Source organism: Salvelinus sp. IW2-2015, unplaced genomic scaffold, assembly GCF_002910315.2.
Source record: "Salvelinus sp. IW2-2015 unplaced genomic scaffold, ASM291031v2 Un_scaffold1051, whole genome shotgun sequence".
Lineage (NCBI taxonomy): Eukaryota > Metazoa > Chordata > Actinopteri > Salmoniformes > Salmonidae > Salvelinus > Salvelinus sp. IW2-2015.
Genome location: NW_019942705.1, coordinates 313,885 through 328,383, shown reverse-complemented (window position 1 = coordinate 328,383; position 14,499 = coordinate 313,885). Strand labels below are relative to the sequence as shown.

At 44.1% G+C, this 14,499-nt stretch overlaps 1 protein-coding gene across 2 annotated transcripts in view; it reads right to left on the bottom strand.

Annotated features, from left to right (window-relative positions):
- LOC111980548 (growth factor receptor-bound protein 2) overlaps positions 1-14,499 on the bottom strand; it is a 46,719-nt gene that overhangs the window by 9,376 nt on the left and 22,844 nt on the right. Inside the window, exon 1 of one of the 2 annotated variants that reach the window (XM_024011337.3) lies at positions 13,240-13,328. The exons of the other annotated variant lie outside the window; for it this stretch is intronic. Within the exon in view, the coding sequence (XP_023867105.2) occupies positions 13,240-13,281 (42 nt within the window). The 5' untranslated portion in view covers positions 13,282-13,328. Of the gene's footprint in view, positions 1-13,239; positions 13,329-14,499 lie in introns of those variants that run through there. 2 annotated transcript variants of the gene reach the window in all.

Below are 14,499 nucleotides of genomic sequence, written 5' to 3'. Positions count from 1 at the left end.
CAGGATGAGCCTGCAGGAAGGGTACCACATGAGGGAGGAGGATGTCTTCCCTGTAACGCACAGCGTTGAGATTGCCTGCAAAGACAACAAGCTCAGTCCGATGATGCTGTGACACTCCGCCCCAGACCATGACGGACCCTCCACCTCCAAATTGATCCCGCTCCAGAGTACAGGCCTCGGTGTAACGCTCATGCCTTCGACGATAAACGCGAATCCGACCATCACCCCTGGTGAGACAAAACCACGATTCATCAGGGAAGAGCACTTTATGCCAGTCTTGTCTGGTCCAGCGATGGTAAGTTTGTGCCCATAGGCGACATTGTTGCCGGGGATGTCTGGTGAGGACCTGCGTTACAACAAGCCCTCAGTCCAGCCTCTCTCAGCYTATTGCGGACTGTCTGAGCACTGATGGAGGGATTGTGTACCTGTCCCGCAAGTGTGATGTTCGGATGTACCGATCCTGTGCAGGTGTTGCTACACGTGGTCTGCCACTGCGAGGACGATCAGCTGTCCGTTCTGTCTCCCTGTAGCGCTGTCTTAGGCGTCTCACAGTACGGACATTGCAATGTATTGCCGTGGCCACCTCTGCAGGCCTCATGCCTCCTTGCAGCATGCCTAAGGCACGTTCACGCAGATGAGCAGGGACCCTGGGCGTATTTCTTTTGGTATTTTTCAGAGTCAGTAGAAAGACCACTTTAGTGTCCTAAGTTTTCATAACTGTGACCTTAATTGCCCACCGTCTGTAAGCTGTTAGTGTCTTAAGCACTGTTCCACAGGTGCATGTTCATTAATTGTTTATGGTTCATTGAACAAGCATGGGTAACACTGTTTAAACCCTTTACAATTTAGATCTGTGAAGTTATTTAGATTTTTATGAATTATCTTTGAAAGATAGGGTCCTGAAAAAGGGCCGTTTCTTTTTTTGCTGAGTTCATATTTATATATACAAAAGTATGTGGACACCACTTCAAATTAGTGGATTTGGCTATTACAGCCAGACCGGTTGCTGACCGGTGTATAAAATCAAGCACACAGCCATGCAATCTCCATAGACATACATTGGCCTTACTGAAGACCTCAGTGACTTTCATGGTAGCACCGTCATAGCACCGTCATAGGATGCCACCGGTCATAGGAGCTGCCTCGGTCAACTGTAAGTGCTGTTATTATGGCATGGAAACGTCTTGGAACAACAACGGCTCAGCCGCAAAGTGGTAGGTCTCATAAGCTCACAGAACGGGACCCCAAGTGCGGAAGCGTGTAAAAATAGTCTGTCCTTGGTTTTAACACTCACTACCAAGTTCCAAACTGCCTCTGGAAACAACGTCTGCACAATAACTGTTCGCCGGGAGCTTCATGGCCAAGCAGCCGCACACAAGCCTAAGATTACCATGTGCAATGCCAAGCGTCGGCTGGAGTGGTGTCAAGCTCACCGCCATTGGACTCTGRAGCAGTGGAAACACGTTCTCTGGAGTGATGAATCACACTTCACCACCTGGCAGTCCGACGGACGTATCTGGGTTTGGGGGATGCCAGGAGAACGCCACCTGCCCCAATGCATAGTGCCAACTGTAAAGTTTGGTGGAGGAGGAATAATGGTCTGATGCTGTTTTTCATGGTTCGGGCTAGGCCCCTTAGTTCCAGTGAAGGGAAATCATAATGCTACAGCATACAATGACATTCTACATAATTCTGTGCATCCAACTGYGTGGCAACAGTTTGGGGAAGGCCCTTTCCTGTTTCAGCTTGACAACACCGCCGTGCACAAAGCGAGGTCCATACAGAAATGGTTTGTCGAGATCAGTGTGGAAGAACTTGACTGGCCTGCACAGAGCCCTGACCTCAACCCCATTGAACACCTTTAAGATGAATTGGGATGGTGACTGCGAGCCAGGCCTCATCGCCCAACATCAGCGCCCGACCTCACTAATGCTCTTGTGGCTGAATGGAAGTAAGTCCCTGTAGAAATGTTCCAACATCTAGTGTAAAGCCTTCCCAGAAGAGTGGAGGCTGTTATAGCAGCAAAGGGCGGACCAACTCCATATTAATGACCATGATTTTGGAATGAGATGTTCAACGAGCAGGTGTCCACATAGTGTACAGGTCCCGTAGTRTACTTGAGGCACTGTTCGTTCACATAGGAGAGAAAGGCCAGTGCCTGTTGCTCACCACAACATCCTTGCAATCTGAGCGGAGGCAGTGAACATTTTGAAACTATTTAACCATAAATGTTTAAAACCTGGAAGTTTCGTCCTTTTATGAGGCATGTCTTACCATGTTCTGACCATAGGAATGTTAAGGGGATTCTTTTATAAACACTTCCTCATATGCCTTTGAAACCAGTATCTCTCAGGTTCAACTTTATTTTGTTATCCAAAAACCAAATTCACAATCCTAGTCATATTAACCCATGCTTGTTGTTGCATCTTTAGATCTTCTCTCCTTCTACATTTCTGAAGGATATTTTCATCTCTGTCATATTCAACCGCTCGCATTTGCAGTGCACTTTTGAGAAAAGTGTTTTCCCGCTAATTGCATTTTGGAACAGTTGCACTTATATCTTACGTGTGCGCATTGCTGCGCTTATAATGTGAAGAAATAGCCTAATAGTTGATCAACATTTTAAGCTAAACGTTTTGATCTGTTGCATCAGCCTCATTGCTTTTTGAAGTTTGATGTACAGAGGTTGTATTAATTTGGGATCTGTTGTAACAACTGTCCCAGAGTCTGTTTGGAATATTTATCTCTCACAGAAGGACAAGCTGACCAATAGAATAGGTACATATTTGTACTATGGGGGATAGTAGATTGACATAGGCTAGTGATTTTGTTGTTTGTTACTCATCTTGTTGGCTGACGAAAAGTAAATGTGGACAGTTCTAACATCTTCAATATGTGCCTCGGAATTCCATAAGGACGCGCGTCGTTGCAACTACGATGTGTCGGTTTTCACTTGTATATGTATGTATATTTTTACAGCCCTCGGGACATAATTATTGTTTGGATAACCTTATTTACTTTTATGTATTGGTTTTTATCTTAATTTTTTTCACTCTTTATGCGATGCGCACTGCAAAGAACACCGGAAGAAGAAATAATCACTGAATTATCACAATTAATCAATTTATGTGTCAATTAATCCCATAAGGGATGGRTKGCCAATTTGCGATTTGACACGAAAATAAAATGTAATTCACTGCAGCCTACTTCGGAGCTATGACACCTGTGAGAAGAACCAGATCACTTGTCAGGCATTGAATAATAAGAATTGAAATATGAGAGAGCTATGTGAGTGAGAGGTGCTTCGGAGCACCGTGATTGGCAGCCAGGAGAAGGGAATTASAATTATATTCATCACTTTGGCCGCAAGGCATGGATTATTTTATGGGAATTCGATGCCGCAGGGGAAATGCAAGGCCTGTTAACACATATCTAAACACTCACTGCTGATTCATGCATAGCATCATTTTAAATCTGTGGACTACCAGTGCCTTAGGGGTAAAAAAGTGATCTAATGGTGTGAGTGACTGAAGCTCATGTTGTTTGTGGGTGATGGTGTGAAAGCGCTACAAGGGCCACTTTACCCTTGTAGCCTGCTAAATCCAAGATGGCGTAGCAGTCAGACGTCTTTGTCTTTGTCCTGTTCCTTGTATATATCTTTTTACATCTTTTTCTTCGCATATCTTTWAAAAATATTTTCCTAAACCTCAACTTCTAAATACTCTCCTGCAACCCGCCTCATCCAATGTGGCGTGGATCTGTTTTTTTCTTAAAGTATTTATATATAATTCGGATCTGGAATCCCTCAACTGAAGCTAGCCACCTAACTACCTACCAGCTATCAGTTAGCAAACCACTGCTAGCGGTCATCAGCTAACCTTTAGCTCGGAAAGCTCTCGCCAGTTCGTACAACGTGACTCAAACCAGAGCACAACAGACCTAATTTTTTCTCCCCAAATCCCTGGATTCCTACCGCAAACTCTGAACATTTTCATCTGGATCTTCGCAACTAGCTAACCACAATCCCGGGTGACTACTCCTGGCTAGCGTTTCCATCCCGGAGCAAGCACCAATTAGCCTGAAGCTAGCCCGGCTAGGGCTCCTGTGCTACCACCGAAGCTTACTCCTGGGCTACAATATCCAGACGCCTTCTACTGCCGGTACGGTGCACGGAACCCCGCCGATCCTCTACGACTGGAATACCGACAATCTGCCCGAGGATTCCAACAGGCCCCTCAGGCGCGACGTCCGCTGAAGGCCCATTCTGCTAACCGAGGCCTGCTAGCTACCTAGAGCTACTTGGAACCCCACCAATCCACGACTGATCTATCGACGTCACCGCGCGAAGAGGCAAAAACTGACTTACCTCCATTGCGATGTCCCCCAAAGGCCCTTCTGCTAACTTGCTAGCCCCGGTCTGCTAACTGCTAGCTCCGGTCTGCTAACTGTTAGCTTGCTAACCCGGTCTGCTGTCTGCTAACTGCTAGCTTGTTTAGCCCAAGCCTGCTAACTGTCTGAATCGCCGTGTCCCCAACCAGCCCAACCACTCACTGGACCCATATATTCATTTGGCTACGCATGCCTCTCTCTAATATCAATATTCCTCGTCCATTACTGTCCTGGTTAGTGATTACCGTCTTATTTCACTGTAGAACCTCTAGCCCTGCTCAATATGCCTTAACCAACCATGTTGTCATCGCATATGTAGGAGGTGGAACATCACCTGTTTTAAACGTCTCTAGAGACTATATCTCTCTCATCATTACTCAATGCCTAGGTTTACCTCCAATGTACTCACATCCTACCTTACCTTTGTCTGTACACTATGCCTTGAATCTATGCTATCGTGCCCAGAAACCTGCTCCTTTTACTCTCTGTTTCCGAACGTGCTAGATGGCCAGTTCGTATAGCCTTTAGCCGTAACCCTTATCCTACTTCTCCTCTGGTGATGTAGAAGGTAATCCAGGTCCTGCAGTGCCTAGTTCCACTCCCACTCCCCAGGTGCTCTCATTTGTTGACTTCTGTAACCGTAAAAGCCTTGGTTTCATGCATGTTAACATTAGAAGCCTACTCCCTAAGTTTGTTTTACTCACTGCTTTAGCACACTCTGCCAACCCGGATGTCTTAGCCGTGTCTGAATCCTGGCTTAGGAAAACACCAAAAACCCTGAAAACTCCATCCCTAACTATAATATTTTTCGCCAAGATAGAACTGCCAAAGGGGCGGTGTGGCAATCTACTGCAAAGATAGTAATACAGAACTCTGCAGGCTATCCTCATCGGTACCCAAACAATTCAAGCTTCTAAAAATTCACCTTTCCAGAAACAAGTCTCTCACTGTTGCCGCTTGCTATAGACCACCCTCTGCCCCCAGCTGTGCCCTCGACACCATATGTGAATTGATTGCCGCCCATCTATCTTCTGAGCTAGCGCTACTAGGTGACCTAAACTGGGACATGCTTAACACCCCGGCCATCTTACAATCTAAGCTCGATGAACTCAATCTCACACAAATTATCAATGAAGCTACCAGGTACAACCCCAAATCCGTAAACACGGGCACCCTCATAGATATCCTCCTAACTAACTCGCCCTCCAAATACACCTCTGCTGTTTTCAATCAAGATCTCAGCGATCACTAACTCATTGCCTGCATCCGTAATGGGTCTGCGACCAGACGACCACCCCTCATCACTGTCAAACGCTCCCTAAAACACTTCTGCGAGCAGGCCTTTCTAATCGACCTGGCCCGGGTATCCTGGAATGACATTGACCTCATCCCATCAGTAGATGATGCCTGGTTATTCTTTAAAAGTGACTTCCTCACCATCTTAAATAAGCATGCCCCATTCAAAAAAATTTTTATAACTAGGAATAGATATAGTCCTTGGTTCACTCCAGACCTGTCTGCCCATGACCAGCACAAAAACATCCTGTGGCGTTCTGTATTAGCATCGAATAGCCCCCGTGATATGCAACTTTTCAGGGAAGTTAGGAACAAATATACACAGGCAGTTAGGAAAGCAAAGGCTAGCTTTTTCAAACAGAAATTTGCATCCTGTAGTACAACCTCAAAAATGTTCTGGGACACTGTAAAGTCCATGGAGAATAAGACCACCTCCTCCCAGCTGCCCACTGCTCTGAGGCTAGGAAACACCGTTACCACTGATAAATCCACTATAATTGACAATTTCAATAAGCATTTCTCTACGGCTGGCCATGCTTTCCACCTGGCTACCCCTACCCCGGTCAACTGCCTGGCACCCTCCACAGCAACCCGCCAAAGCCCCCACCATTTCTCCTTCACCCAAATCCAGATAGCTGATGTTCTGAAAGAGCTGCAAAATCTGGACCCCTACAAATCAGCCGGGCTAGACAATCTGGACCCTCTCTTTCTAAAATTGTCTGCCGAAATTGTTGCAACCCCTATTACTAGCCTGTTCAACCTCTCTTTCGTATCGTCTGAGATTCCCAAAGATTGGAAAGCTGCCGCGGTCATCCCCCTCTTCAAAGGGGGTGACACTCTAGACCCAAAACTGCACATCTATCCTACCCTGTATTTCTAAGGTCTTCGAAAGCCAAGTTAATAGACAGATTACTGACCATTTCGAATCCCACCGTACCTTCTCTGCTATACAATCCGGTTTCAGAGCTGGTCATGGGTGCACCTCAGCCACGCTCAAGGTCCTAACGACATCATAACCGCCATCGAAATAGAACATTACTGTGCAGCCGTATTCATCGACCTGGCCAAAGCTTTCACTCTGTCAATCACCACATTCTTATTGCAGACTCGACAGCATTGGTTTCTCAAATGATTGCCTCGCCTGGTTTACCAACTACTTCTCTGATAGAGTTAAGTGTGTCAAATCGGAGGGTCTGTTGTCCGGACCTTTGGCAGTCTTCTATGGGGGTCCACAGGGTTCATTTCTCGGGCCGACTCTTTTCACTGTATACATCAATGATGTCGCTCTTGCTGCTTGTGATTCTCTGATCCACCTCTAGCAGCAATGACACCATTCTGATAACTTCTGGCCCCTCTTTGGACACTGTGTTAACTAAACTCCAGACGAGCTTCAATGCCATACAACTCTCCTTCCGTGGCCCCCAACTGCTCTTTAAATGCAAGTAAAACTAAATGCATGCTATTCAATCGATCACTGCCCCGCCCGTCAAGCATCACTACTCTGACGGCTCGACTTAGAATACGTGACAACACAAATACCTAGGTGTCTGGTTGGACTGTAAAACTCTCCTTCCAGACTCACATTAAGCATCTCCAATCCAAAATTAAATCTAGAATCGGCTTCCTATATCCGCACAAAGCATTCCTTCACTCATGCTGCCAAAACATACCGTCGTAAAACTGACCATCCTACCGATCCTCGACTTCGGCGATGTCATCTATAAAAATAGCTTCCAACACTCACTCAATAAATTGGATGCAGTCTATCACAGTGCCTTCCGTTTGTCACCAAAGCCCCATACACTACCCACCACTGCAACCTGTACGCCCTCGCTTCATACTCGTCTCCAAACCCACTGGCTACAGGTTATCTACAAGTCTCTGCTAGGGAAAGCCCTGCCTTATCTCAGCTCACTGGTCACCATAGCACACCCACTCATAGCACGCGCTCCAGCAGATATACTCACTGGTCACCTCCAACCAATTCCTCCTTTGGTCGCCTTTCCTTCCAGTTTCTCTGCTGCCAATGACTGAACGAACTGCAAAAATCACTGAAGCTTGAGACTCATATCTCCCTCGCTAGCTTTAAGCACCGGCTGTCAGAGCAGCTCACAGATCACCGCACCTACATAGCCATCTGTAAACAGCCCATCTATCTACCCCATCCCCATACTGTATTTATTGATTAATCTTTCTCCTTGGCACCCCAGTATCTCTACTTGCACATTCATCTTCTGCCACTCTACCATTCCAGTGTTTAATTGCTATATTGTAATTACTTCGCCACATTGGCCTATTTATTGCCTTAACTCCCTTATCTTAACTCATTTGCACTACCTGTATATAGACTTTTTGTTTTCTTTTTTTCTACTGTATTATTGACTGTATCGTTTTGTTTATTCCATGTGTAACTCTGTGTTGTTGTATGTGTCGAATTGCTATGCGTTTATCTTGGCCAGGTCGCAGTTGCAAATGAGAACTTGTTCTCAACTAGCCTACCTGGTTAAATAAAGGTGAAATAAAATAAATAAAAAACCCTGCATGGTGCGCTAGAAGTGGTTACAAGAGTCAAGTAAAAGTGAGAGTAGGGCTGTGGCGGTCATGAAATTGTGTTTGTCAAGCGGATAGGTGATTGTCAAGCAAATAACTATCTGTCTCACGGTAATTGACCATTAATTAACATAAACACATTTAGCATCTCCAGGCACCCACACATAGCCTACAAGTCTCTGATGCAGACCTTTTGAAGTCTAAATCAATCCATGTAATATAGACTACACCTTCACAAAAAATCATTTTTTTTTGACAAGTCTAAAGATATGATATTTAGAAAATATAGTCTATTTCAGAAGAACAGAATACTCCGAGTTGTCCTTATGTTAGGTCCTGATCTGGCTATGCCAAATGGCTGTGGGCTACAATAGTTCATTTAGCAGACAAGATTTGCTTAGAATTCCGTGGCATTATTTTATAGTATGAAGAATACAATTGAAAAAAACAGAATAAAATAGAAAGGATATTTGACGGAGTGCACATGCGGCTATTCTGTGTTGAGTGGTTAACAAAGAAATAGGTACTCCTATATGCTTAACTTAGAGTTATTAATGTAACTTTAGTTTTTCTAAAATGTTGGGCTATATATTTAGATGTTTTATATATTTGTAAGGCTGCATGATGCGACTAATGATGATTTGAAAAAAGTACCGTAATTTCTGGACTATAAGACGCTACTTTTTCCCACGCTTTGAACCTCGCGGCTTATACAATGACRCGGCWAATTYATGGATTTTTCCCGCTTTCACAAGATTCATGCCGACAAAAAACTGAGCACCGTCACATAATGTGACGTAAATCGAGCGCRCTCAAACTTCCCATCATGCCAGTGGGTACTGACAGCGTGGAGCATTGTCAAAAAATCCACTATCATCAACGGGTTTCGAAAGGCTGGACTGCTGCGTGTTGAAGAGGGCAGCATGAGCTCAGCGGGGAATTTGCCTCCGGATGAAAGTGACGAGAGCGACAATGAAAACGATCCAACATCGGATGAAGCAATTCTGAGGCTATTCAACTCCGACACCGAAGGAGATGACTTCAGTGGTTTCAGTGCACAGGAGGAGGAAGATAGTGACCAATGACTTTCTTGGTAGGCTACTGTTTAATGCATTTTTTTWAATTTTTGTTACAAGCCGTGTTTCGTTAAAGCCTATTTATTTTTGTTACAAGCCGTGTTTCGTTTAAAAGCCTATTTATTTTTGTTACAAACCGTGTTTCGTTTAAAGGCTGTGTAAAGTTCATTTGTTTCAATGTACCGGTAGGCACCTGCGGCTTATAGACATGTGCGGCTTATTTATGTACAAAATACATTTTTTTATTTAAATTCAGTGGGTSCGGCTTATATTCAGGTGCGCTTAATAGTCCAGAAATTACGGTAGCTAGAAAGGCATGAGCTCTGCTTAGTTTTTTTGTGCAGGCTGTACACACTTTCTCAGTCTCTCATTCACAATTTGACAAGCACTTGATAAGGCCTCAAATTTCACAGCAGCAACCCCTTTGTGTGGCTGTAACGCACTCTAAAAGAATCCATGCTACACCATGGGTCTCCCGGTCGCAGTTGGCTGCGACAGAGCCTGGACTCGAACMCAGAATCTCTAGTGGCACAGCAACACTGTGATGCAGTGCCTTAGACCACTGCGCCACTCGGGAGGCCCTGGGGTGCAAATTGAAGATATTGGAAGAACTGTCCACATTTACTTTTTGTCAGCCAATAAGATGAGTAGGCCTAACGAACAGCAAAAGCACTAGCCTATCCCCATAGTACAAAAGTTGACCTACTCCATTCTGTGCAATAAATAAATATTCCAAACACAGTATGGGACAGTTGTGGAATGCGATAGATCCCAAATTAATAMAACCACTAGCATTAAAAAACAATTTTTTTACACAACGTGGCCGACACTACAGATCAGAACTTTCGCTTAAAATGTTGATAAACTATTAGGCTATTTCTTCAATATAAGCGCAGCAATGCGCACACGGCAGTAGGCTATAAGCGTGAATGTTCCATTAGCAGGAAAACACCATTATCAAAAGTGACAGTAAATGTGATCATGCATGAATGCTTTTATTATAAAAGGTGCAGTTTTATGGTGAAAATGATGTTCCCCAAAGTTGAAACTCACCAGCTGCTTATGTAGACCAGTTAGGCTCTACACCCCTTGTAAAGCAGATTAATGTGCTTCATTTAAAGAAGATATTTAGCCACTTTAGTGATACAAACATTATCAAAACATATAGGCTTATGGGCTAGGCTACATGAGGTGTGAGAATACGATTTTAAAAAGTTAAAAAAAAAAAAGGCATTGTTTCTTGCCTTACACTGGGCATCATTCACAAGTGATAATAAATAATTCACAAGTGATAGGGTAAAATTGTCGCCCATCAGACTATTCTTGATTTAATCTCACCTTTACATTAACTGACTAATATAGTGGGGAGAACAAGTATTTGATAACCTGCAAAATTGGCAGTGTTTCCTACTTACAAAGCATGTAGAGGTCTGTAATTTTTTATCATAGGTACACTTCAACTGTGAGAGATGGAATCTAAAACAAAAATCCAGAAAATCACATTGTATGATTTTTAAGTAATTAATTTGCATGACATAAGTATTTGATACATCAGAAAAGCAGAACTTAATATTTGGTACAGAAACCTTTGTTTGCAATTACAGAGATCATACGTTTCCTGTAGTTCTTGACCAGGTTTGCACACACTGCAGCAGGGATTTTGGCCCACTCCTCCATACAGACCTTCTCCAGATCCTTTAGGTTTCGGGGCTGTCGCTGGGCAATATGGACTTTCAGCTCCCTCCAAAGATTATCTATTGGGTTCAGGTCTGGAGACTGGCTAGGCCACTCCAGGACCTTGAGATGCTTCTTACGGAGCCACTCCTTAGTTGCCCTGGCTGTATGTTTTGGGTCGTTGTCATGCTGGAAGACCCAGCCACGACCCATATTCAATGCTCTTACTGAGGGAAGGAGGTTGTTGGCCAAGATCTCGCGATACATGGCCCCATCCCCTCAATACGGTGCAGTCGTCCTGTCCCCTTTGCAGAAAAGCATCCCCAAAGAATGATGATGTTTCCACCTCCATGCTTCACGGTTGGGATGGTGTTCTTGGGGTTGTACTCATCCTTCTTCTTCCTCCAAACACAGCGAGTGGAGTTTAGACCAAAAAGCTCTATTTTTGTCTCATCAGACCACATGACCTTCTCCCATTCCTCCTCTGGATCATCCAGATGGTCATTGGCAAACTTCAGACAGGCCTGGACATGCGCTGGCTTGAGCATGGGGACCTTGCGTGCGCTGCAGGATTTTAATCCATGACGGCGTAGTGTGTTACTAATGGTTTTCTTTGAGACTGTGGTCCCAGCTCTCTTCAGGTCATTGACCAGGTCCTGCCGTGTAGTTCTGGGCTGATCHCTCACCTTCCTCATGATCATTGATGCCCCACGAGGTGAGATCTTGTATGGAGCCCCAGACCGAGGGTGATTGACCGTCATCTTGCTCTTCCATTTTCTAATAATTGCGCCAAAAGTTGTTGCCTTCTCACCAAGCTGCTTGCCTATTGTCCTGTAGCCCATCCCAGCCTTGTGCAGGTCTACAATTTTATCCCTGATGTCCTTACACAGCTCTCTGGTCTTGGCCATTGTGGAGAGGTTGGAGTCTGTTTGATTGAGTGTGTGGACAGGTTTCTTTTATACAGGTAACGAGTTCAAACAGTTGCAGTTAATACAGGTAATGAGTGGAGAACAGGAGGTCTTCTTAAAGAAAAACGAACAGGTCTGTGAGAGCCGGAATTCTTACTGGTTGGTAGGTGATCAAATACTTATGTGATGCAATAAAATGCAAATGAATTACTTAAATATCATACAATGTGATTTTCTGGATTTTTGTTTTAGATTCCGTCTCTCACAGTTGAAGTGTACCTATGATAAAAATTACAGACCTCTACATGCTTTGTAAGTAGGAAAACCTGCAAAATCGGCAGTGTATCAAATACTTGTTCTCCCCACTGTATATGTGTGAGACTTGTTTTGATTCAGAATGGACCATCATCATGCACTTGTTTCAAAACAGGGGCATGGGRAAAAAATACATGTAATCTATGCACATTTCCTGTGGTTCATTTTCATGCCAGCAAGGTAAGCTATACTCCTGGTGTAAAGAGAAGCAATGTGCTTAATATAATGAAAGTTGAGAAATAAATGTTAGGCTTAGCCTATAGAAAGCTGATGGGATCTCCCTCTTTTTAATAGAGGCCATCACTATGATCTCTCACACAATTGCATAGCCTATAGAAATTGCATAGCGTACAGAAATGTTGCGCACCATGAGCTCATGGGCTCTCATTAAGTGTTTGATTTGATTTTCGATTACATTTGCATTGGTGTCAGAGTGCCAGGCAGAGTACGAGGCAGTTAGCAAGTTTGGTAGGCTACTAATGACCATCAGCAGCATCAGAGCTTGGAGAAGGCTAATTGCTGTACTGCCTTCATGACTCGTGACCGCCGGTGTGGCAGTAATACGGTCACCGCCAGTGCTCTAAGTGAGAGGTGGTTTGTAGAGGCAAACGAAACACAGCCCCCCCTCTGTACAACCCTGACACTCCATCGGCACCTAACTGCCGCATCCGAGTGAGTATGAGGTCTCAAGTAGAGATATCAGAGGACAGAACAGATCGCAGAGGTCTCATAAACATGTAAAGAAAATAGTGATAAATTCAGGCGCCACAGATTGAGAAGCAGGCACTTTCTCTGTGCTTTCTCTGTTCTCAGGTGAAGCTTGCATTCTAAGCTTCACCTGAGAACAGAGAAAGCACAGAGAAAATACCTGCTTCTCAACCTTGCATTCTAAACAGACCTCAAACTACTTCTCTACCCAACAAAAACCAAGTACATGATCTTGTCAAGCAAAAAAAACAACTCAGTCTCCAGCCGAACACACCCTCATTGTCAACAACACCTCCACTGAACATGTACCGCATTACAAATACCTGGGCACCTGGCTTGATGAAGAACTCAACTTCAGCACCCATATCAATATCCGCAAAATCTAATCCAGACTGGGCTTTTTGTACCACAACAAATCCTGCTTTACCCGCCGCTCCAAAGTCCTGCGTCCTCCCTCTGTTGGACTATGGTGAGACACTACCGCAATGCCCCCAAAACCCTGCTCTCAAAACTGAACTCTGTACCGCTCAGTCATCAGATTTTCCACTGGAGCCCCCTACCGCACCCACCACTGTTCCCTCTATGAGCAGTTTGGACAACCATCCCTCACAAGCAGAGAACAAATTCATAGGTTCATCATAATTTACAAAACCCTCACTAGCAAAGCCCCCCTCTACCTCTTTAGACTCCTCTCTATGTCCTCCTACATCTCCCTGTCTGTTCCAACATCCTGCTCCAACTCCGGCTCCAAAATATTAACACTCTGCTGCTACTGACTGGAATAAAGGACTTAAAACTCAACCTAATTAATCTCCATTCMCAGTTTCATTAACAGGTTAAATTAGCTGGTTATCCACCCCTGGGACTGCTTTTAGAGTAAGTGGCTACTAGTTGTGTCCCCTGTGTTTTACTGATGTGTTGTAAAGATGTATTTTTCTTTTTCTATTTTTGCGTGGAATGTCTGCATGTTGTCATGTGTCTGCATTGCTGCACGGTTACTGCCCTCCCTTGGTCAGGTCATTATCGTAAAACAGAATGTGTTCAATGATTTACCTGATTAAATAAAAGGTTAAAGAAAATAAATAAACTAAACAGGGCTGCTTCCTTGCTGGAATATTCCTGGGGAAAGGCCCAGAATAAATGTCAGCTCAAGGTACAGTCATTAAATGTAATTGAATTCAGGTTCCCATGAATAATTAACCAAATATAAAAGACAAAATGCAAACTTTGTACATTCACCAGAACATAGCAAAACCAAAATAACTTATTGTACCAATATTTTCCCATTCACAATGAAAACCCTGTGATATCGGTATTCTACCAACATACCCATGTGTGTTTAAAGGTTGAATTGAGACCAAGAAGAAAAGTTTTGTAGTGGCAACCAATTTGCAAACTCTCTCTTTATCACATTATGTTGTTAGCTACCAGTTGCAGAGGTTTGCTCAGCCTGCGTAAAGAGACTTCACTTCTCCCTGGGGCTTGAAGAGGACTGTTTACTCAGATTATGACCGAGTTTCTTTTAAAGGCTGAAAAAAGTCAATCGTCCATAAGTAGTTCCATGATAACATGAAACCACAAGG